General features: G+C 32.0%; 3 protein-coding genes across 3 annotated transcripts in view; all 3 read left to right on the forward strand.

Annotated features, from left to right (window-relative positions):
- The window catches only part of LOC139529832 (uncharacterized), a 58,733-nt gene extending 50,244 nt beyond the window's left edge, over positions 1-8,489 (forward strand). Inside the window, exon 17 of the mRNA XM_071325742.1 lies at positions 5,973-8,489. Coding sequence (XP_071181843.1) covers positions 5,973-6,047 — 75 coding nt within the window. The 3' untranslated portion in view covers positions 6,048-8,489. The remainder of the gene's footprint in view (positions 1-5,972) is intronic.
- On the forward strand, positions 1,889-4,188 carry LOC139482498 (piggyBac transposable element-derived protein 4-like). The gene is made up of 4 exons (XM_071266412.1): positions 1,889-2,169; positions 2,514-2,858; positions 3,182-3,382; positions 3,873-4,188. The coding sequence occupies exons 1-4, from the start codon at positions 1,889-1,891 to the stop codon at positions 4,156-4,158; spliced, it is 1,113 nt and encodes a 370-aa protein (XP_071122513.1). The 3' UTR covers positions 4,159-4,188.
- An 8,864-nt stretch (positions 8,490-17,353) lies between the features above and the next one.
- LOC139529833 (uncharacterized) overlaps positions 17,354-25,590 on the forward strand; it is a 109,943-nt gene continuing 101,706 nt past the window's right edge. Inside the window, exon 1 of the mRNA XM_071325743.1 lies at positions 17,354-17,559. The gene's annotated coding sequence lies outside the window, so the exon portion shown is untranslated. The remainder of the gene's footprint in view (positions 17,560-25,590) is intronic.

Here is a 25,590-nt window from a genome sequence, read left to right on the forward strand (position 1 = left end):
GCTAAGCATTAATGTTAAATAAGAAATAAAAAAATGAAATAATTCCTTATCTTATTGACTTGTTATTTACAAAGTGTGTATTATAAATCAAAAGTCTCCCAGATAAGCAATGCAAGTTTAAGGATCAGTTTTGCATTTAGGACCACACGATAGGGGGAAAAAAAATATATATATATATATATATATATACAACTCGTCTAAACATCAACCCAACAATGTTAGATCTGTAAATTTGGCAAATTTTTGGTTCTTCCCTCGCCGGGATTCGAACCCATGCTACTGTGATATCATGACACCAAATCGCCTGCACTGCAGCCGTCCCGCTAGACCACACGACCACCTTGGCTCTCATAAAAAGCTTTCGCTGGCCGTGTGTTACCTTTCCTCGTCAGTTTTAATCTAGCGGCGTACTACAGTACATGATATATAAGGCATGAAGATGTTATTGTTACAGATCAGCTAAATTATCTATAGTAAAGGATCCTACAAATTAATGTAATATACAGTCACAGAAAATAATTATATTTATAAGTACGTCTGAGTCAGTGACAACTCTACAACAGATGTATCCATCGGATCGCCATCAATGATGGTGATACATGGCTGTGTACATAATGTATATACAACTCGTCTAAACATCAACCCAACAATGTTAGATCTGTAAATTTAAAAAGCAAATTTACAGATCTAACATTGTTGGGTTGATGTTAAGACGAGTTGTATATACATTATGTACACAGCCATGTATCACCATCATTGATGGCGATCCGATGGATACATCTGTTGTAGAGTTGTCACTGACTCAGACGTATATATATATATATATATATATATATATATATATATATATATATATATATATATTCATTAAATAAAATAATAGAATAAGTAAAAAGTTAACAGTTCCATTCTATCGATTTCATCCTTCCATTTGGACTCTTCAGGATAACTGATGTAGTGTCGCTATAGGCGACGTCGTAAAGGAGGTTTATGACGTTCCGTCATTGTACGTCATAAACCTCCTTAACGACGTCGCCTATAGAGACACTACATCAGTTATCCTGAAGAGTCCCAATGGAAGGATGAAATCGATAGAATGGAACTGTTAACTTTTTACTTATTTTATTATTTTATTTAATGAATATATATATCTGCACATGTGAAAATCATTTTTTACGCCTATATATATATATATAAAGCATGGGTTCGAATCCCGGCGAGGGAAGAACCAAAAATTTGCGTAAGCAAATTTACAGATCTAACATTGTTGGGTTGATGTTTAGACGAGTTGTATATACATTATGTACTCAGCCATGTATCACAATCATTTGATGGCGATCCGATGGATACATCTGTTGTAGAGTTGTCACTGACTCAGACGTACTTATATAATATATATATATATTTTGAAAGCGCTAACAGAAACAATGTTCGATTTATGATGTGATTTTTTTGTGTTTTTTACTTTTAAATTATATATATATATATATATATAATTTTCAGACTTATATATATATATATATATATATATACAACTCGTCTAAACATCAACCCAACAATGTTAGATCTGTAAATTAATACATGGCTGTATATATATATATGTTTCTTGTAATTAACCCTTTCGGTGCCAAAGCGACATATATGTCGTTTGGGGGTTGACTGCCGAAGCGACAAATATGTCGTTTGGGGGTTGACTGCCGATGCGACATATATGTCGTTTAATTGGTTTTAATAAAACAATCATATTTTATTTCTTTTTGTCTTTTATGCTTTTGATATTCTTGTATAATATATACATTGTTGTTTTGAATTCATTATGACGTAATACGTTAAGTATATATGACGTCATAAATGTCAAAAGATCGTCTGTACTGTTCCCGACTTGGCTATGGAAGACAGTGACGGTGACATAACAGACATAGTAACTTCGGGCGACGAAGATTCTGACGATGCTGATGTTGAAATGCCAGACAATGCTGCAAGACAGCCTAACCCTTGGTTTTCTGTGGTAGACAAAGAAACGTTTGAGCTAGACGTTAATCGTGATTTCGAGGAACGGATTGGGCCGTGTGGATTTGAAGCCAATTTTTCACCGGTGGATTACTTTGATAAATTTTTGAAAACAGAAGATGATGACTTGATTGATCGCATTGTAGATGAAACAAATAGGTACATTATTGGTTTTATATGTTTCAAATTATAACGGTCTTAATTTTCTTTGAATGTATATTTATATGTTTCCGTAATATAATTGCGGTCTACAAATCAATTTTCAAAGTATTGTAATAATTAGTAAACTGTATTTTCTATTAATGACTAACGTTACTGTTTTGGTGCTCAAAAGTAATTTAGATGTAAATAACGCTCCAAAAGATAGCAGAGACATTTTTTCACAATATTAATTTAAAAGTTCTTGCTACCCTCGCCCCCCCCCCCCCCCCCCCCGCCCTTCATCCAACAAAAACACCAGTAATCCTGTATATCCAATAACATATAACTGGTTTTGTCAACAGGTATGCCAACCAGTGCCAAACTACAGAGAATCCAACAAGACATGCCAGATCAAACGAATGGTCACCAGTTAGCTATGCTGAGATGAGAGCCTTTATTGGTCTTGTTCTCGCGATGGGTATCGTAAAGAAAACCTCCATTGAAAGCTATTGGGAAGCGTCTGGTATCTCTGAAACCCCAAATTTCAGAGATGTGATGTCCAGAAATAGATTTCAGGCAATACTGAGATATCTGCATTGCAGCGACAATACAACAGCAGTTCCAAGAGGTCAGCCAGGATACGACCCCCTCCACAAGATAAATCCAGTTGTTGAATTCTTCAATGAAGTGTTCGAACTTAATTATAGGTAAATGTCAACTCAAATATAGAAATATACACAAGCCATTACGCGGTCATGTTTCCATGTTAAAAATAAACATAAATGTATTGCTGGAACTGAGACGAATTTTGTCCTAATCATATTTTCCACTGCATACTAACTGTCATTGATTTAACACTGGTACCTCTTGTTTCGGGAAAGATAAGAGTAAAAAAAATCAATGTAATAAAAATTGTACAATCTGGTTATGTCGTTCATTATGAAATTCTAAAATCTTACATATTATTTTTTAATGTATTTTTTTTTAATTGAGACAAGACTTGTTGTAAATAGATTTTACGGATTTTCAGACTATCTCAAAACATAGTTGTGGATGAGAGAATAGTTGGTTTCAAAGGGCGTCATGTTTTGAAACAATACATTTCAAACAAGAAGGCACACAGATGGGGAGCAAAGTTGTTCGTCTTAGCTGAATCCAGAACAGGTTATACCCATCAGATAAATGTGTACAAAGGGAAACGAAATACAGAACGCCATCCCAATGGACAAGGGTAAGTGAAAAAAAGGGGGTGGAACATGTAACTCTGGATTTTCAGGTTTAGCGAAAATGCCAAAATATTATCGGCGAGATAATTTTTATGAAAATACCTTATCGGAAAAGAACACGAAAAATATTACTTTAATTGACTCAAATTAATTACCATGATTGTTTCTGTAAATCGATGGCGACTGTATTGCGAATGAATATGACAATCCATGAAAGTAGACCAAAATTTACGCACATCTCCAGGTTCATACAAGGTATAACTTAATGACGCTGTTAATTAAGAAATGGTTACTCCTTATAATCAAGTAAGGCCGAATATAAGACACGTATATTTAACATTTTGACTTGATAAAAAGTTCTAATTCTTACCTATTTCTATCTAATCGTTTCATTTTGTTATTGTCGGTTTTCCTTTTATTTTTTTTCGTCCTGATTATACATGCAATATTTGTGACTGGACAAACACTCAATCAATCAATCAATTTTTTTTATAGATATAAATCGGTAATGGATTTAGTACGTCCTCATTTTGGCAAAAACCATCATGTAACTATGGATAATTGGTTTTCATCACCTAAACTGATGAACGACCTAAGGAACCGGGGAACGTATGCAACAGGAACTGTAATAGCAAGACGGAAGGGATTACCTGCAAGTTTTAAAACAGCTCGGCTCCCCAAAGGAAGTGTTGTTGTTAAATCACAGAGAGATCTTTTGGCTATTTTGTACGTAGATCGGAGAAATGTGACTTTCCTGACAACAAGTGAAAATGCACGGTAAGTTTCTTGTTTTTCAACCCAGCTTTGTCCGATAGGCCAATTCCTATATAATTTGACAATACTTGACTTTTAAAATAAAAAGTTATTAAAATACAACGTTGTCAAAAAAATACTTACATCGTGGAATATATGAAATACTTTCTTACACAATGTCAAAATTAACTATACAATAAAGTACAAGCTTGAAGTAACAGTCATGGCTAATAAAATTATAATATCACCAAAGTAAACATACAATAAACAAGTCTTACTTAATATACTTTTCAGAACTGTGCGAAAAGCTAATAGTAAAGGTAGAGTTGTGTCTGCTCCAAGTGTTGTCCACAAATACAACCAGACCATGTGCGGTGTCGATCTTGGGGATCAGCTTTTGCTTAAATTTGAGCCACAATTTAAAGGTGTAAAACTCTGGAGAAAAATTCTCTTCAACCTTCTTACTACAGCTACAGGTATGTCTCATCTTAAACATTTGCAAGCTTTTTTAGTTGTCAATTCAAAGCCTAACTAAAAGACTATGTGCTTATGTTCAGTTGCAAATATTTCATGCATTGCCTAGAACAAGGATAAGTTGATATAAGTACCGCGTATGATTTTTTTCACTCGTTCCCGTTATCATTTCTTATCTAATTACAAGTATATAGCTTACTGTTTGGTGTGAGCTAATGCTCCGTGTTGAAGGCCGTACTTTGACCTATAATTGTTAACTTTTTATACACTGACTTGGATGGAGAGTTCTCTCTTTGGCACTTATACCACATCTTCTTATTTATATATATGTATATAATAGATTTGCACTAACTTAAACAAATAAACTTGCACTTAATATTTTTTCAGTAAATGTATATATATGCTACAGAAACTGTTTTCTTGTCCAGAGGAAATTAGACCATGTGAAATTTCAAAACGCAGTAGTTCGTGGTTTGATCATGGATTTTAGAGGAGGCAACAGAAGGAGGGGGAGAAGACCAGACAACATTCCTATTGCAAATGCAATACGGATGCATTTTCTTGATGTTATTCCTGATGGCAAGAGGCGAAAATGTGTTAAGTGTTCAGGTTATAACAAGTACAGGAAATCCCGTATATCAACATGGTGTTCTGTATGTGGCGTGGGTCTTTGTGTCGGTCGATGTTTCAGAGAGTTTCATTCATATGGACAGGAAGAGTAAACAGTTGAATTTTGAAATATTATGCATGTAAAATACAGTGCAATAATAAAGGATCTTTTAAAAAGATTTCATGTTGTATTAAACAAATGAGTTAAAAAAAGTCAAGAATGTGTTTTTCTATTTTTATTTCCGCTGAAAATTCTTTTGTGTTCTCTAAAAGTTAAAAGAAAAACAAAAAAGATTTATGATTATTTCAAAGCGAAGAAATATTTTTAAAACATTTCTGTGTTTGTTGGTCCTCATTTCATGAAATTCTGTCAACGAACGACTTCGTTTTGATCTATTGAGTTTTTGTATAAACTTTTGACGTTTTCACAACGACGGCGGTGATATTTTATTTTTATTTGGCTGTAGAACGTCACTCGGTGAAATCTTTATGGTGACGTTTCTAACGTCGGGAATTTGAATTCGGCACCGAAAGGGTTAACAATCAACCTATCAACGTATCAATCTATGAATTTAATGATGTTATAATGAATAATTGGACGATTAACGAGATTGAAACTAAATATAATACGATAGATATGAGTGTTCAATTTTCAAAACTAGGTACGCATCCTATTGGTTTCCTATTCAAAAGAATTTAATTAATCATGATTATACCAAGGGAAACGAGAAATATTATCTTTCATTTTTCTCATTTCAGATTGATTATGAACTTTGTTACCTATTGACACACCATCATTTGGAAAGTAATCATGTGTATGATGCAATTGACTGAGAAGTGGACACTAAATGTTTATCATACTTGTAGTCCAGTATTGTCAAATATGAAACGTCTTTAAAAAGGATAAAATTAAAACATAGTTTAATATTGTATTGATAAATATCCTTCAGATTTTAGTCATTGATATAACAGCTTCTTTTCTCACTCTATTATTGTATCATCTATTATTGTAATATTGTACTTTATTAGTTTTACTTTCACATGCAAATGATACAGTATCAAATTGGTTGAATATTAAAGTAAATACTGACTTCGTCTAAATGTAAAATGACTTATAGTTACCACAAAAGTAAAACGCACCATCTCAGATAGGTTTCTGAATAAATTGTTTAAATGACTCTATTCAGATGTATTAGAACCTTTGTTGTGAATCTTGTTTCGTTGCTTTTATAATCGAATTCAGGCTTTTAATTCTAATTTGTTGGGTCGATTTCTATTCTTAAAAAACATATTTAGAACCAAATCACTAAAAAATCCCAAATTATCTTATAATTATTCGCATGGCTGAGAACGATTCAGCCGAAAGTGACGACCTGGGAAAATTTATTATGATAGAAGCTCGCCTCTTTGTCTTTTATTGTTTTGTGACTTCTTTATTAATTCCAAACAGAAGCATTTTAAACGAAAATACTTTTTATGAAAATTGGAATATGTCTTATCAGAAAAACGAAAAGAGAAGTATCATGTTCATACTCAATACTAAGTACATCCGAACTATGCTCGGATATTCGAGTACCCGCTGAAATCTGTAGTAAATGAGGATTATATTATATTCGTTTGAGGTGTTTGAGCTTTTAGTTTTGCTATTTGATTAAGGACGTTCCGTTTTGAAATTTCCTCGGAATTCAGTATTTTTGGGATGTTACTCTTAAAGTGATTGAAATCAGAAATAGACATTTTGAAGGACATGGCTTGTATAAAGATAGATAATATTGTAAAATAATGTTATGTTGTGTTTTTCATTTATTGTTTTTTTTTTATCAAACATGTAGTTTGGAGTTCTTTTCTGTTAATAATTTTTTTAATTGTACAATTTCTTAAGTATCTTTTTCTCCAATGGCTGATACATGAATTATTAAGGGATGGTATAAATATGTCTTAACACAAGTTGTATAAAACTTTACCATACATTCACGTGCCGGTCTTGATGTTCCCATCTTTTTAAGATGATTTCATGACACACATTTCTATTTGCTCTTTCACAAAATGTCGTTACGATGTATTCCAACTAAGGAATATTTAATCCAAAGTTTAACCTTTAACCCATAAATAGAAATACAGTGTTAGAAACAATTTAATAATCATGTTATAAGACTTGATAAAATGTCATCAGTGTCTGAGCAAAATGTTGATAAATCATGGTTATGTCAAACAAGGAACGTCTTAATCCTTTTTCAAAAAGATGTTCATCGGTAGATAACATGACCTCGTTGATAAATATTCCGTATTAACATGATGGTTTTGAAGTAAATATTTTAGGTACTTATATTGTTTATCATCTTAGTTATGTGGTAAAGTGTTCTTTTATTTGTCTTTGTAAATCATTACCTTAACTATTAAGTCTTCTTTTTGTAACATCCATTTCCACGTGGCTCGGTATTTATACATCCCGTCATTGTGTATTGTGATATGGTAACTTTTTGTAATTTTGTTTTTTTGTTTTTGATCATGTGCTTTGTCTATATGCCTTTTGCTTTTTCTTTGTTGCCATATTTGTTTGTTTTTTAATACTGATTAAGATTATAACACAACATGCACAATGTTGACTGCTGTATTTTTATTTTTGACCACACACCATTGTCAATATAATGAAATTGTATTCGTGTGTCGTACAAGTGAGGTAAAGGTAGCAATAAAAAGTCCTTAATTTTGTATATCAGAAAATTCCGATACAAAGTCAGGAATATGACAGCTATTGTCCATGTGATTGGTGTGTTTTTATTTTTGTCATATAATTATGGACTCTGTTTTGAACTTTTGAGTTCGGTATTTTTGTTATTTGACTTTTTGGACAGTCAGTCAATTTCAATTTTTATATTTACTTTAAATGTTTTATGTTTTATCCGAATTGTAATCTTATTGGTTTTTGATAATATCGTATAAACCATGATCTGAATTTTGTAAGTGTAAGTCAGTGCTTTAGAACTGTATCTGATTATTGATAGTGTCATTAGGCGTGTTGATGTAGTTATGTGCAATAATTAGGTAATAGTGTGTATGAGCAATTTACACAACTGTTTTAGTGTACAATTTTATTTAAACTCTTATTTTCTCTTGATTGCAGTAACTGACGAAATCTAAATATGTTGCATTTGTCAAGGGTTTTTACAGCTTATCATATGTACATATAATCCTTCATTGATATAAAACAATCTTTAGGTTTTTTTAAATAGGAAAGATTGATATTAATATTTCTATATGTCAATAAATTTCTATAGCCTATCTTGTTGGTTTTATTATTAACAATACGTCTTATGCCTCTTTTAATTAACAATGCGACTTATGCCTCTTTTAATGGATACATGACGTTATAAATAACAATGCGACTTATGCCTCTTATAATTAACAATACGACTTATGCCTCTTTTAATGGTTACATGACGTTATAATTAACAATGCGACTTATGCCTCTTTTAATGGATACATGACGTTATAAATAACAATGCGACTTATGCCTCTTATAATTAACAATACGACTTATGCCTCTTTTAATGGATACATGACGTTATAATTAACAATGCGACTTATGCCTCTTTTAATGGATACATGACGTTATAATTAACAATGCGACTTATGTCTCTTTTAATGGATACATGACATTGAAGAGAATATGATAAGTACTGAGATGTAATAAATACAGAGTATAACGAAATACGTTGTATAATTTGAAATTGACTTATAGACCCAATGGGTCGGGTGTATTTTATTGTGTATGTAATATATTTGTACTTTAATGAACTATTATTACACATATAATACAAATTTATTTACTTACTTACAATAATACAAGTAGACGTTATTATAGCAATTGAATGATTCATGGTTGCCTGCTCAACATCGTAGTTTAGCAAAAGAGGGACGGAAGATACCAGACGGACATTTCACACATTAGGTGAAACAAAACTCACAACGCCATGGCTATATAAGAAAAAGACCAATTGACAAAAAGACTGAGCAACACGAACTACATCAAACACCATAAGGATTCTGCTCTACTGGCGGCACCTATCAATAATTGGAGAGTAAAAAGATTCTGGATGGGGAATATCACGATTTCTATCCAATCTAGCATATATAGACAGATACTTTGTACAACGTTCCAAAACAATGTTGAATTTCTATTTAAATTTAAAAAATGAAGCATGGTAGAATCCTAAAATATAAACAAAAAAGACATTTTGTACAGATACATTTACAATAATGATAAAATATTCTGAAAATAAAGTTAGCAACTTACAAATACTCTGCCACGTCCACACTGTGTTTCCGTTAGATGTATTTCTATTTGTATCCATCTTGTGAGTAAAGCCTTTATTAACTGATTTTGATAGTTGGTTCATTTATTGTACTGCTACACCGCTGGCAATCGTTAAGGGGGCAGTTTGGATCCTACTAACAATTTAAACCCCGCCCAATATTTATGTGTCTTTAAAAGTCAGGAGCCTGCATTTCAGTGGTTATCGTTTGCTGTTGTGTTACATATCCGTGTTTCGTTCATTTTTTAACATGAATTAGGCCGTTAGTTTTCTCGTTGTATTTATTTTACATTTGGTATTTCGGGGCCTGTTAAATTCTGTGTCATTAGGTCTCTTCTGAAGAGTTTAATCATTGGCAATCACACCATATCATTTGTATATATTAGCAGCACATTTTGACACACTTTCAAAAGTTCAAAGTACGTTCTCGGTACGTTCTACTCCTTTTGAGAACATCCATTGTGTTCTTATCCCGTTATTCTAACGTACTACAGTACAATCGTACAAGGTATTGCACAACAAGTGGCCGTTTTCTCACTGCTTCATCATTAAGTTATTCATGTTATAGATATATCCAAAATTTTGGGTAAGTTTGCAGCTCTATGTGACTGGGATTGCACTCAGTGAACGTTATCACAGTTTTAATTTGTATTTGGGGAAAATGATATAATAAATATACATTACATGTATAGCTTTAGATATTTGTTTGCATGCTGTCCTTCAGCTTATATAAAGCAGTAGACAAATATTTTGATAGCAGAATAGGTTGCAAATAGACAATCGAAAAGCATGATGCATCATATGCAGAATCATTTTTAAAAACACACTACTAACACAACTGAAAAATATATAAAAAGCAGCAAACGAGAGAGGACTGGCAGAAACGTGCTGACTATGTAAAGTTTTCAGAGGTGGACACAATGGGGAAAAAAATATTCTGAACGCAATAAGGCCGTTGTCAGAAGAAAATAAGCCAACTGTGTTAGTTGATTGAGTTATATGAGCAAGTTAAAAAAACGGATTTCACGTATGAGAAACGAGTAGAAACCGTTTCATTCGAACTACAGACATGTTGGATGAGTTGGTTGACCATATGGAATAACCGTTTCACAAATGATATCGGATATGTTCCTTACGTCGTAACTACAATCCCCTTTCTTTTCCGACGGGAGCCATATGAAGAGCAGGATCTGCTTACCCTTCCAGAGCACCTGCGATCATCCCTAGTTTCTTGTGGGGTTCTTGTTGCTTATTCTTCAGTTTTCTATGTTGTGTCATGTGTACTATTGTTTGTCTGTTTGTCTTTTTTTCATTTTTAGCCATAGTGTTGTCAGTTTATGTTCGATTTATGAGTTTGACGGTCCATCTGGGATCTTTTCGTTCCTCTTTTGGAACTGTTTGGAAACGGTGTCCCCATAAGGTGTAAACTGGATATAAGGAGACAGCGACCGGGATTAAGACAATATAGGCCAACACGAATTGTTTCATAACAAATCGAGGGTCGAATTAATTAAAGTTATTGTCCGGCAAAAGATATACGTTCTATCCAGATCGCATCCCTTTTTACGTAAATAAATTAACAGGACCGGTTCGGAAATATTGAGAATTAGTCTTGTGAAAATTAGAGCTTACCTATTATGGGCAGTGTTTTATCCCATGCCAAACCCATTTAATATGTCATCTTAAAAGCTTAAGAAAATGGGGAAATCTTTAGACTTATTATTTTCTTCTGTAAGTAGCAATATGTATAATAGGGCGATACAATTAATAAGTATGCTCTATGTACATGTACAGCTCTATTAATTGCTGTTATAGATTCAACTGGACATCTTAACTATGTATTTGCATTGTTTCACAGATTAAATTTAATCGTTCATGGTGTGTAAATTTGTGTCACTACTTTTTTTGATTGAGTTAAGTCATTCCAATTAATATGTACATGTTATAGTGTGTCTTTCTATGTTGAGATGTTATACTATTGTTTCAGATAAGAGGAGAAGATTTTCTTATCATTAAAATGTTTGATCTCGCTGCAATTTCAGGCTCGTAGCTACGTTTACGTCAAAACGCCAGGGCGTACACTTGAATTTTGCACAAGAACTATTTCAATATACACAAATTAACGTGTTGGAAGCACACGATCACTTATTTATTATCTTCTTAGATTTGATGTGTGGTTTTGTCAAGCCTGTGACACTTATGTCGCGAAAGTAAGACATAATGATCCTAAATTTCGTCGTCGTCGTCAGAGGCCTCGATATGTAGGTCCAGTATGAAAATCAATTCAAAATATCAATAACTTTGTCAAACTTTCATGAAAACAGTAAATGGACAGAAGCTTTTTATGATCAAAAGAGTATGCAGAGCATAATGACGAATATATGTATATTTTACTGATACAAGTTTGTTAAATATAATAAGTATATACAGTCTAGGTTTAAACTTTGTTTCACATCAATTATTGTTAAAAACATTCAACCATTTTTTTGGAACTTTGACAGAAGCTTTTTTCATGATTTTTTTACGAAGCAAAATTTTAAAGTATATAATTTTATTTCTTCATTTTTCAGTATTATACTGACAGACGTATTTATCTTTTTTTAAATTGCAATTAAAAGACGTCTGGGATTATATATATTTTATATGATAAATGTTTAAAACTCATAAATTTTCATGAAACGTAGGCAGAAGCTAATAATCAAGATCAAGAAAAAATATCAAAAAGAAAACGTTTGATTTCTTTATCCTGTATTTGACTGATAAATAAGATTTTCTTTATGCAGTCAACATTACACTTTTACACTGAAAGCAGCAATAACTGGAGAAACCCAGGGTCCCATGAAATCCTTCATGACTACAAAGTTTATATATATAATCGTCAATGGCAGTCAGCAGGATTAAAGAACATCAGTTGTTCGACCTGTTAGTCAAATGGGTTTTGTTTAAAGATACTTTTTCATTTTTTTTGGTCTTTTGGAAAAGGTTGTTTGTGCTGTATTTAGACCCTTCTACAACGAAATTTGTTTTACATGCACACGTATAAAAATTGAGGTTTTTATCCAACGCAATCATAGGTTTGAACGTATTTTTCAATTTAGACTCGTATATATAAGTCTGAAAATTACACCAAACAGTGTTAGAGTTAGATTTTATACTGACAAATTTTTGTCCGTCCCTCAGCGGGATTCGAACTCACACCTTTGATACACTACAGCACCAATCGCTTAGCCTCATTTCCAGCGCTCTAGACCACTCGACCACATCCGCTATATAAAAAAAATATAACTTCAATAGTCGTAGTGTTACCTTGTCACGGAAGGTGAATCTAGAGATAAACATGAGACATGTGTTTTTTAAGCATGTATATATATATATGCAAGCCAGACCTCCCTCTTAGTCGACATTTGAGATCCCCTGGCCACACTAAGGCAGATCTCAATCGACTGACCATTACTATCATTGACCACAACTCTGCTTGGTCTAGGGAGGATAGACTTACTCGGGAAAGATTTTGGATTAGAAAATTAACAACTTTGGCACCAAATGGGATAAATGAAAAGATGTAGTTCGAAACCATGCAGTGCTTCACATCTGGGTTATTTAACTTATTATTACAGTCTCCGTTTCCATTTCTTTACCTTACTCATCTCTAAAATAAATCTGTTGAACATAACAATTTAAATTGCTTAATTTTTTGAGGGATGTATAAGTACCAAACCACGTCCAACTATTTTACTTTAGTCAAAATTTGTTATTATATTTTACCGGCCGTTTGTTTTAAACATCGCAGACTCTAATGTAACTACACTACAGTTGTCAAATCTGAAATATTTAGAAATTTAGACCGTTCAGTGCTGTTTATTTGGAATTCTTATTGACGCAATCTTTCTTGCAACAACATAATATCGACACCGTTAAAGCTTTAAAATTGTGCTAGTTCACATCGCACATTATTATGTTTATTTAAAGCATATATGTGAACTGTCTGATGTAATTAGTCATATAACCTATGTCATATTCAACAAATTTTTAGAATGGTGCAAGCGTCTTAACTGATGTTCGGTTTGCCTTTTTTATTGTATAAATTTCAAGATTTAGTAAATGTTTAATCTAAGAAGACTTAAAGATGATTCATTTAACATCAGAATCTGACTGACGAAGGATATCTGTTATCCGAAATATTTATAAATAATTACATTTATAGTTGCTTTTTATATCATTGGTGTTGTTATGTACACTTTTTAGGCGTTTATATAATTTATTTTATTGTGTACATGTATCGTTACTTGTAACGATCCAGCTCCCACGTGGGAAAAATCGTTGACTATTATTCAGACGTTTGATATATATATATAAAAAACGTCTGAATAGTAGTCAACGATTTTCCCCACGAGGGCGTTGGATCGTTACCAGTAACGATACATGTACACAATAAATATATATATACATGTATATATATATATATATATATATATATATATGTTGCTATTGAGTTCTTAATGACATAAATTATATATCATTCTCTATCATGACTCTTTAACTTCCGCGGGGCTTCGCTTCATCACATCCACTATATATAGGCCCGCAGACTATTGTGTCGGGCGTTAACGTAGAAATGGTTTAGTTATTGTTCGCACATGTCCTAAGTCAGGAATCTGAAGTTCAGAAGTTGTCGTTTGTTTATGTGGTTTAGTTTAAACATATTTATTTATAGTGGATGTAGAAGTTTTGCAACTTATATTAATCCCTTTCCACTTTGTTTATGTGTTTCATTAGTATTTCTCGTTTTTCGTTTCATATAGAGTCACTATTCCGTTCATGTACGATTTTATGTGGAATTTTATGCAGGTTTATGATTGGGACAAAACACCATTGATACAAGTGTTCTTTTTATCCAATGGAAGTTATCTTTTCTGCAATAAAAAAATCAACTATGAATTTACATAATGGTCGTTCCCATAACCACGATACATAAATAGTATGTTCTAGTCGGTTTTGGTTCGATTTAGATTGATTATGTCGGTGACATGAGTAGCAGAACCAAATACATTTACTGTTAAAGAAAATTACGCATGTCAAATGAATCAATTGACTTAAAATGTACAGAGCTGATTTCTGACCTGGTTTTATTCATTCAAATTAAAACACGTTCAGAAATTTACTATAACGAATCTATGTTTAGTGAGTACACAATGTTGACTGTAATACTTAGAGTTATGTTTTCACTTTGCGTATATGTTACAGTGAATTTGTATAATGAGGGATTATATAGAACCCCTGATTTTTCAGGGAATATGTAGAATCACTAAAATCATTAGTAATTATATATAATCTCTGAAAATGACCAGTGATTTTACATAATCACTGAAAATTTTAATAATTATTCTACAAATTCCCTAATATGATTTCAGGGATTATGAATAATTAAATGATCCTTAATTTGGTTGATAAAAAAATTAATATAGACAAATTATCATTTTTTTCTTTCATATTACTTGCCAAATGAAATAATTTGGCTTTTAAACACAAAGCATGATATAAAAGATATAACCAACACAGGGTTTCGAGATAAAGTTGAAGACTTCAAAATTAATAATATCAAGATTCCCTTTATAGCGATAACTTTACATGTATTGTTTGTTTATTAAAAGCAAGCGTCAAATGGATATTCATGTTCTATTTGTAAATCCACAAAGCATCTTATTTGAGATAAATATAGAGCAAATGGTGAAGAATATTAGGGAACATCTGTGTTGTGGTGTTTTTGTTTGTTCAAATGAACAAGAAATTCAAACTGTGAGAAGTTAGGCATCTAAATGTATAGAAAAAAACAGGCAAAACCTAGGATTGACAAATAGAACAAAATTTAAGAGGAAGCTTGTATTTGGTGAAATATTCTCATAGCAATTCCACAGGGTAAAAAAAGTAAGGGAAACCCAAAAGACATAACCATGGCATTTGTTAGAAAAAAAAGTCTGGAAAAGGATATCACCTGGCCACAAAACATGGTATTTTTCTTGCACTAACCAGTTCAAGGTTACAATTTCCCATATTTATTTTTTATTTTATTTTTTTTTTTATTTTATTTTTTTTACGTTTACGTTTACGCTTTGAAATTGATATATGTTTCAAATATTTTTGCATGCTATACTTATATGTTTCTTAGATTATCCTTACTGAGCCCATAATCAACCTTTTCTACCACACATATATTTCCAATAAAATGTGCTTTTTGTAGGTATAATTAATTTTAAAAAGCCTCTTCTCTTGGTCGATATATATAGAGAGCCCACCTGTTATGAAAAAAAATATGAACATAAAAAATTTAATTTCGTCATTTTAGTTAGAGTGATGTACGCAATGCTATTACTATCAAATGGATTGGGAAAACACTTTCACATTATCCAAAGGTGTTAAGTCTTATTGATAAATTTGTATTACACGCCAAATGTTAACCTCGTACAATTACACGAATTAGTATTGATGATTTATACAAAGGAAGATACTCATACTGTGACGATTGATAACACTTAAAGGATAAGTAACATGTAAAGTAATGGGAAGTGGTGGTAGACGTGTATACGACAGGGAAGTAGTTGGTATATTTGTCCGGAAGACGTACTCGAGAAATCTTATGGTTTGTATACATAAATACTTTAGATGAAGATGATTGATGCATCCTTTATAAAATTGAAATAATTTAGAATAAAGCAAAACTGTACACAATAAATAAATTATGTGAACGCCTAAAAAGTGTTCAAAACAACACCAATATAAAAACAAAATATTTTGGGTAACAGATATTTCTATATGCAAGACGGAAAAATCCTCAATGGTGGACCAACCGATAGAAATAAATTATCCTTTGTTTATTGTAACTTATTCGTGTCAATATTTCTCATGTTGTCAATGAACGAGATGACCAAATTTGTTTCCATGAAAAGTAAGAACAAAAAAAAAGACACGTATGTTCTTCACAGAGCAAAAAATCAACCTAGTTCTGAGAAGGGATCTTGCGGAAACTCAGTGAAAGAAAAACGTTAAAATGTGGCATACAAAGTATATATGTATATTAATTAAAGTTGTTTAAAAAATTAGTATAATTCAAAAAAAATTTAATATTTACATTTTTAGGGCAACCTAACTGGTTTTAACACCTCTATCATGGTACAAGGAGAATCGCAATAAGTGTCCAAATTTATGATAATCAATTGTTGTGTATTTTTGCTGTGCATGAATGATTTTGTGCAATATTCTTTATTTTTTTCTATTTTTTAAGACATCTATTACAAATATGGTATGAATTATTTCGTTGCATCTATATAACACAAAAGTAGCCAGGGTGTTCTGATTTTGAAAAAAACGCGCCTGTGCATGCCTAATGTTAACTTTTAAATCTGAAATGGTCGAATATAATGTCCTGTACCAAGTCAGGAATATGGCCATTGTTATATTATAGTTTGTTTCTGTGTGTGTTACATTTTAACGTTGTGTTTCCTTTATGTCGTTTGTTTTCTCTTATTTTTGAGTGTGATTTCACATTACTATAAGACGTGTCACGGTACTTATCTATCCCAAATTCATGTATTTGGTTTTGATGTTATATTTGTTATTCTCATAGGATTTTGTCTAATGCTTAGTCCGTTTCTGTGTGTGTTAAATTTTAATGTTGTGTCGTTGTTCTCCTCTTATATTTAATGCGTTTCCCTCAGTTTTAGTTTGTTACCCAGATTTTGTTTTTTGTCCATGGATTTATGAGTTTTGAACAGCGGTATACTACTGTTGTCTTTATAAACATTTTGAAGATGAGAGATATGACACATCAAATGATTGTACAATTATAATAAATGTAAAGAGGGAAGTTTAGCTATAGCATAATTTTCCCCGGAAAACTGTACTTCACGATATATTCCTTATAAGTATGTTTAAATGGAATGAAAAATCTAGCAAACGTAAAGTATACAAAATGATGGATTTATATATATATTGTCTGCTGTTCTTTTTTGTTAGAGGTGACGATGTAACAGTAGGTAAGTTATGTTGATTAGAATAGCACAATCTTCTTTTTTATTAAATGCAACTGTATATGTTCGATTTACTGAATCATTGTCATCTGATAATTTATAAACAAAGGTGATTTACTATAAGAAAAAAATAATTGACCTGCTTCTAAAATATATGATTACTCATATTACAAATAAGGAAAAAAATATATAGATATCTGATTTCGCTATGTTTGTTTGTGCGCGCAACATGCAAGTCGTGGTATAATGTGGTCACGGCCGTCACTCGACTAACTGAGAGATTGGTCGGTTAATCTACCTGAGTATGCGGCTATATGAGCGGTTGGTTTGTTAATCTGGTCGGTTATACGTCTGTTAAGAGTAAAACGCACAATTTAATGTTAAACTCTATTAAATATACAGAATTTTGCCATATATTAAGAACCAAATTTTAAAGACGGAAAGTGTCTGCTAAATTGATATATATCAAACAACATTTTCAACCTGTAAAAAGATTTCAAAGTCGTCACGCAATTATGTGGTATTTATGCTAATACGCATAGCACTTTTTTGGATAAAAGACGAAAAAAAAACATTTTTATATATCAATTAAAGGACACGAAATAGTATTTAGGTTCTTAAAAATAAACTGACATTAGTAAGTACTTAATAACTGTAACATAACGTGAGTAATACCAAATTTATTGAATATTAGGGAAAATAAAGTCTGTTAATGGGTTGGACAATTTAAATCGTGTCAGTTATTTAAGCACGACAATAATTTTGCTACTTTTATATGTTCCCATTGAAAAGGTTAAGAATGAGGTGTACTTGATTTGAAAAAATTACAATATGCTGCAACAGTATCCTTCTAGTAAGAGCATTTTTATTTTGACTGTCTTTGTATTTTATTGAAGGGAGTGTCACTTCAATATAGCGTGATATGGATTGAATGCTGACCTATGCATGAATTTATTATTAATGTTTTCAGCCTTGTGTTTTGTGTCTATTCAAAGTCTCCAACATTTATGAATATGTCAAGTGTCGCGAGTCGGCTGGTTAAATTCCATGCGTTTTCCTATATGCATTGTCTTTTCTACCTTGTCATCATTGTCACTTTCTGCCTAAGGAAATGTCTGTACCAAGAATACGGTAGGTATAGTGTCCGGCTAGGATCGTGGTTTCTCGAATGATTCGGTCTGTTTTTTTCGAGTGTAGTTCGGGCTTTTTCGAGTGATAAAACATGCGATAAGTTCAATTAACTGCTGTTTCGTAATTATAATAGTTTTAAACATTACTACCCTACTTTTATTTAACTACATTATTCGGTATTTGTTTTTGTCGTTTTTTTGTTTTTTCGAGAGCAACTGTGAAGTTGTCCGGGTTTTTAAAAAAATAGTCCGGGTTTTTACTGAAAATTTAAATAAGAAGAAAGATATTCTAGACTTTTAAAATGACTTTTTCTAGTTTATAACTGTTATTAACTGAAGGGCAATATCATATATTTCCAATAAATCACCATAAGCATATTACAAAATGAAGCTTTTTTCAATTTAATGCAAAATTTCTGTTTGGAGAGCGTTCTAAAACTTCTTTTCAGTGTTCATTGTGAAATTATTTGCTCCTTTACAAAACGGAATGCAGAGAACTCATATTCATTTTAACTTCATTTCATGCTACTTTTGATTTGACAGTTAATAATATTTCTTGTGATGAACCCCGAAGATTAACAAAAAGGAGTAAGAAACCTAATTGACAGCAGTGAAGAATCAGAAAAATACCCTGTAATAAAATATATTCTACTAAAAGAGGCCTGTCCCCATCCTCATAAAAATATCCATTATTTTTTTTTAAACACACACACTTATTCCTCCCATTTTTATTTCCATTGAAAATAAAATTTGAATAAAATTTCATATATAATCAACAATGAAATGAATAGTTCATTAGACTAAATATGATCCATTAGCAATGATAGAAAAATACAAAATGTGTATATTATATGATATCACCAGCTAGATTGTCCAGTGCTTCGAACGACATCAAGAACAACATTGTAATGTCTTGGTAGATATTAATATTTTCAGCACTTTTCTTGTATTGAAAGGAAGTTCTTATGGTATTTAGTTGCTGTATGACCAATAATTACATATGCATAATCAGACTCCTCCTCACAGAAGGCCGTTAGTTTTCTCGTTTGAATTGTTTTACATTGTCTTATCGGGGCCTTTTATAGCTGATTATGCAGCTCAGGGCTTTACTCATTGTTGAAGGCCGTACGGTGACCTATAGTTGTTAATGTCTGCGTCATTTTCGTCTCTTGTGGACAGTTGTTTCATTGGCAATCATACTACATTTCTTTTTTTTTTTATATAGTTAATGACATATTTCGAATGTATACTCTTTTAAGGTAGATTCATGGTTTAGTGCCATCTTGGATTGTACAATAGCAGTACAGAATCGGTCTAGCTATTTGCCCCAATGTGCATATTTTGAGACAGATGAGTAATTTTATATTGGATAATAGAGATTTTTTTTATTTTTACTTGTAGCATGCAATTAAGTTCGGTGACACCACTTTTTATTTTTATTTTCTTAAAACATATTATAAACCTATCTTCTCACATTTTATTTTAAAATTCTATCTCATTGACTCATACCTTTGAAAATAGCACGGTGACCCATACTGTTTATTATATTTTTTAAAAAGCAAAGTAAAATCTTCATTTTGGCAAAGTAAAAGAAATTACTATCTCAAAAAAATATATAGTTATGATCTACCTTAAGAACAAGCATATATCTCACCTCACACAATATAGGTATGTACGTCTCAATCCGAACTGTCTATGCCTACATTAGATTGTTGACACCACGAATATATACTGTAGATGCATTTAATAAGATGTGAGAAAAAGAGTATATACAAATGAACGATGCTTGTTTATTATTTCCAAGTAATAGTACACCATGGGACTTAATTTGAACCTTTATTTTATAGTTTTAAAACGTAAATACACCAACACATAACGTTTTTAGCTATACGAAATGTGTATATTCACTCCATAAAACAAGGACGCACTCAAAAAAGCCCGGACATGAAGAAATGAATTTAGTCTCAAAATGTCGTTTTCAATGAAATAACAATATTTTTTGTAAAATGTTTGTATATCTTAGGATATATAGATTCCATGTATGCATTTCCGTCGACAATTATATTGGTATTTGTATGAAAATGGCTTTATTCTGTATTTTGGAATAAAAGCATTGTTAGGCTAAATTTAACTTTTTTAACGAAAAACAATGTCAGAATGATAATATCTCTTTATCTCAAATACTAACATAACTTGTATTACCTTGTATATTAATTTCAAGCTTATATATATCACGACTTGTTAGACATGAAGTCTGCTTGTTTACATTTTTGATCATATTTACTCGAAAAAAGTGGTCGCACTCGAAAAAGCCCAATCAAATCACTCGAAAAACCACGATCCTAGCCGGACACTTTTCCTACCGTGAATTATGACCGTTGATTTCTATGCATTTATAAGACGTGGTTCTAAACAATAAATTGACATTAGTAAGTTTTTTTCTATCAATATTTGTGTTGGGGGCTGGATAACTTTCATGTGTAACAAAAAGAATATTTTATTTTCCTAGAAATCACAACAAATGCATATTGTTAATTTCTATTTTTCGAGTAATGACGTATTTACATTGTAAATGATTTAGCCGACTAGCAGTCCGCGAACGTGCTTGTTTTGTATCGAGTGACCTTCAAGGTGGTGTAGAGAAAGGTTGATGTTGAAAGGTTTGTTTTGTTTGTATGCAATTATAAACATATTTCAGTCAATTTTATAAAAAAATCTTTATTTGATTTTAAACATATTTTATTCATTAAGATATGAAAAGAATTGAGCAACAGGCACAGTCTATAAACATGATAAAAGCTTTCTCCATATTACATATTCAAGGTATAATTCAATTATAACAACTGTATTTACAATAATGCAATATAGTGGAACATGCATGCTACTTATGAGCACACACGAGCAAATATATGTAAACAGTGTTACTTATAGTACTGCAACTGACATCGAAAAAGACGCTTAGTTAACGAGTTTAATGGTCCGGAATAACACACGGCTGCAAATTGTTTTAAATGATAGAATAATATCTATATTTTAATTTCCGTCGGGTCGTAAAAAGTTTCTATGGTCACATTTTTGTATTTTATCCCTTTAATGGGGGTACCCCTCAATTTACGGTTTTGGGTAGTTACCTTAAAATCCAAAAATATATTTTTTGGTTAAATTTCCCGCTATTTTATAGTTTCTATGCACATATTATCAAGGATCATCGGAATGATGAAGACATAAATATAATACCATCTCCAAGTAAAACTTTTAAACTTAAAGTTGGCTGTTTTTTAGATAGAAATTTAACGCGTTTTTCTTTGAAAACGAAAAAACATATGATTCAAAAATAGTATTTGACATTTGAGAGGACAAAACATATTATTTCGATACTCCATGCAAATTTTGTTGGGCAAATTCCAAACAATTTTGTCAAAAACTCAAAAATAGAAACATCATTTGTACCTTTTTTTAATTACGGAAATTTCCTATCCGTCAATCAGCTCCACCATTTATTTTTTCCTTCACCATCAATTTGATAGTTTCGATGTGATTATGTAGATTTTGTAGGAGAAGTTAATATATTTTTGAGTGATTTGAATATATATAGTATTTCTTTCGTGTATTTTCTGTAAATAAGTTAAATTTTTGTTAATAAAATTTTGACTTTATATAAAAGTTAACCAAATCCTTCGGATAAGAGGTTTTTCCGGATAATGACTATAGTTGACATTGTGTGAAAATACATTGTATGTCAATGTTTAACCTCAGAGCAATTAAAATGCATGCAAGTGGTCGGGGGGGAAAGTACTATTGAAGATTCGCAGAAATTTGGTGTGTGACAAGGTGATGCTAAAACCAACTTCTCTTAATATTCTGCTCTCAGTGGGCGAATCATCAGTGATGTTATGAGACTTGCACCAGAAGGCAAAATTGGTGCGTCTTTAAATTAGATTGATTGATTGATTGTTGTTTGTTTAACGTCCAGTGACAAATATGTCATGCATGTTCAGGACGAGAACAAGTTAAAAATAAAAACAATAGGTAGGTTTTGTCATAATAGAGGCCATTCGGGATGATGATCGGGAAAATTTAGACTGCCACTGGAAAATGATGGTATATTAGATTGGGACAGAAATTTTCCATTGCAACATGCCACCTACGGACTCCTCAAAGAGTTGATGCAAGGGTTTTTAACATGCAAAGAACTTGACACTTCCTTTACACGAGGCATCGGACTTAACGTCCCCATTCTGACCGGACGTGACTGCGAACTTAATACATCCCGCACAGCCAAACGGACACCCCACTTCGTTTTACTGCCGGTCGGAAGAAGACCAATTGATCATGTTTCGTTTCCCAAGTCACACTTGGGGAACTTTAAATTAGAAACAACAGAAATCCATATATGTGATCAAACTGATCGACATGTATCCTCACAACCTGACACTTTTATACGATCTCGCGCTCAGTTTCTTCCTTGTAGTTTGGATATGAAAACAAGGTTTTTGTGTAAAAGACAAACCTTTAAAAAAAAAACCAGAAAACTACGCAATTCAGACACAGTGGGGCCAAGGGATATGAAATATAGAGTTTAGCTCTGAACTCAATTTAGGGGATGCCATATCTGCTGCAGGAAAATTGAAGTCTATGTTAAGACTTTCAGAATTACACCAAGGTGTGTCTGAAAATAACAAGGATACATTAAAAGAAGAACAATTACTTCACCTTGCCACCAGTGCTCTTATTAGCTATGTCCTCGTCTTAATATTTCTATGGAAATGATGCCCGCATAGCTAAGCCTTGTTAATAGATATAGGAAGATGTGGTATGAGTGCCAATGATACAACACACCATCCAAGTCACAATTTATAAAAGTAAACCATTATAGGTCACGGTCCGGTCTTCAACACGGAGCCTAGGCTCAAAAGTTCATTTGTTAGTTAATTGATGAAAAATAACACAACGGCGCTTCTGAACCGTATATTGTCCTTAAAGATAACAAAAATTCGTAAATGTATGGCTATTACAAAATCAATCGTTTTTGTAGCAACATCCGCCCCATTACATTTGGGATTGGCAGTGCAGATACATCATGCATATGCATGTGGGAATATGGGTCACGAACATTGATCGAAACTTTGTACTCACATTTCTTTTGTGTTTCCTATGCAAAGGTAAGACTATATCTGACGAGTTTGACCGAATCATGGCGGTATTTACGCTCCATATAGCATTTGTACTCAAAAACTGTGTTTGCTTTGAACAAACTCTGTCCTGCGCCGAACTTGTTCTTATAAAAAAGGGAAGTGTCTTGTAATGCTAATACGCGTACTGAATCCGCATATGATGACTAAGAGATTGCTTCATGTCCCTATTTTATGAATACTTGAGCTATTGTGTGTCGCTTTTAAAAGTTATATAAGGATCATGACTGATTTTGAATTACAACATTAGAAAATTGGCATTGCATTGTATAATTTTTCATCCTTCCCTTAAAAAATTAATGAGTTAACTTTTTTACCAGGATTATCCCACTAAAAAAATGATCATGCACTAAACTGACTTTGTTTTACACTCAATTTTTTTTAAACCTCGCATTCGCCTCGGGTGACTATAGTATATTTTGTGTTATAACTGCTCTGTCCAGACTTTGCAAATACACAATATGTATTTATCTATAATAACTAGATACTAATTTTCACAAAATACACAACCTTTAAGATGCAAAATTAAAAACACTGTTTCAGCGCTTGAATTTTGTTTTTTTCAAAGATAGAAAAAATCTTGAAATAATTTGATAAACTGGTGTTTTATACTTTAGAAAATAATTCTGTAATATACTATAGTGAAATACTATACACAATATGAAAGTTTATGGATGTGAAAAGGTCAAAGCCACTTCTTCTTTTGCTATGTCTTAAATAGAAAAAAATCAGAAGGTTCCAAATCAATGCCATTTTGTAATTGCAGCTTTCCATATAAGTAGTCAAATTTGTCGTTTTAACATCGTTTATAGCATATGCTTATGATTGAATCATTTTTGTAGCATTCTATTGAATAAATATCAGAATATTTCTCCTTTTTGTTCTTGTGGTTGAAATGTTGATATTTTTAGGTCTGACCTTTGACCTCAATTTCACAAAATTGTGACCACTCTGGATTTTTACGACCCAACTTTTCTTATTATACACGTTTTCCTCTTTCCATCGATATATAATTTAGGTGTGTGTTCTTCCGGACCATTAAAGTTTTAAAAAATGAACTCTGGTTGCAGTACTATTACTAAATGCAAAGTATATTTAAGTATATAGGCAATTACTCATCATTTATTCAAGAACCTTGAACCATGCAAATATCCTTTATAAGTCATTAGAAATATATATATATGGCTTGAAAGAGACACTAAGCTTGCTTAGTGGATTAAATGGATTAATGTTTAAGTGGAGGAGAAAAAAATAAAAAATAAAACTAAATGAAACAAAAAATAAGTAAGTTTCAAACAAAACGTTGAGTGTCACTGATATATTTATGAACAGATTTAAAAAAAGCAATATTCATATCAACATTATCATCAATGGAGTTAATGGAATCAAGAAGGATCTGTCTTACATCATTGTACTTAGGGCAAATGAAAAAGAAATGTTTGTTATCCTCAACAGGGTGAATACAGTTTGCACAAAAAGTGTTCTCGGATAAGAACTGATTAAAAAGATGAGACTTTAGGTTGCTAGCATTATTTCTGAGTTGACAATGACTTATATTAAGTTTCCTTATCCCATAGTTGAAAGGTTTAAATATATCATCCGTCCACTTCTAAATGTACCTAACTTGGGGATTTTTGTAAACTCAAAGGAAGACTATTCCAAAGTCTTATAGTGGAAGGAATGGAACTATTAAAATAAGAGCTAGATCTAGCAAG

This window comes from Mytilus edulis, chromosome 7, assembly GCF_963676685.1.
Source record: "Mytilus edulis chromosome 7, xbMytEdul2.2, whole genome shotgun sequence".
Taxonomy (NCBI): Eukaryota; Metazoa; Mollusca; class Bivalvia; order Mytilida; family Mytilidae; genus Mytilus; species Mytilus edulis.

Excerpts from the sequence above, each read along its gene's own strand:
- LOC139482498 (XM_071266412.1), top strand. The coding sequence starts at position 1,889 with ATGGAAGACAGTGACGGTGACATAACAGACATAGTAACTTCGGGCGAC. Across the intron at positions 2,170-2,513 it reads ATTGTAGATGAAACAAATAG|GTATGCCAACCAGTGCCAAA; the intron begins GTACATTATTGG and ends TTTTGTCAACAG. Across the intron at positions 3,383-3,872 it reads CGCCATCCCAATGGACAAGG|ATATAAATCGGTAATGGATT; the intron begins GTAAGTGAAAAA and ends TTTTTTTTATAG.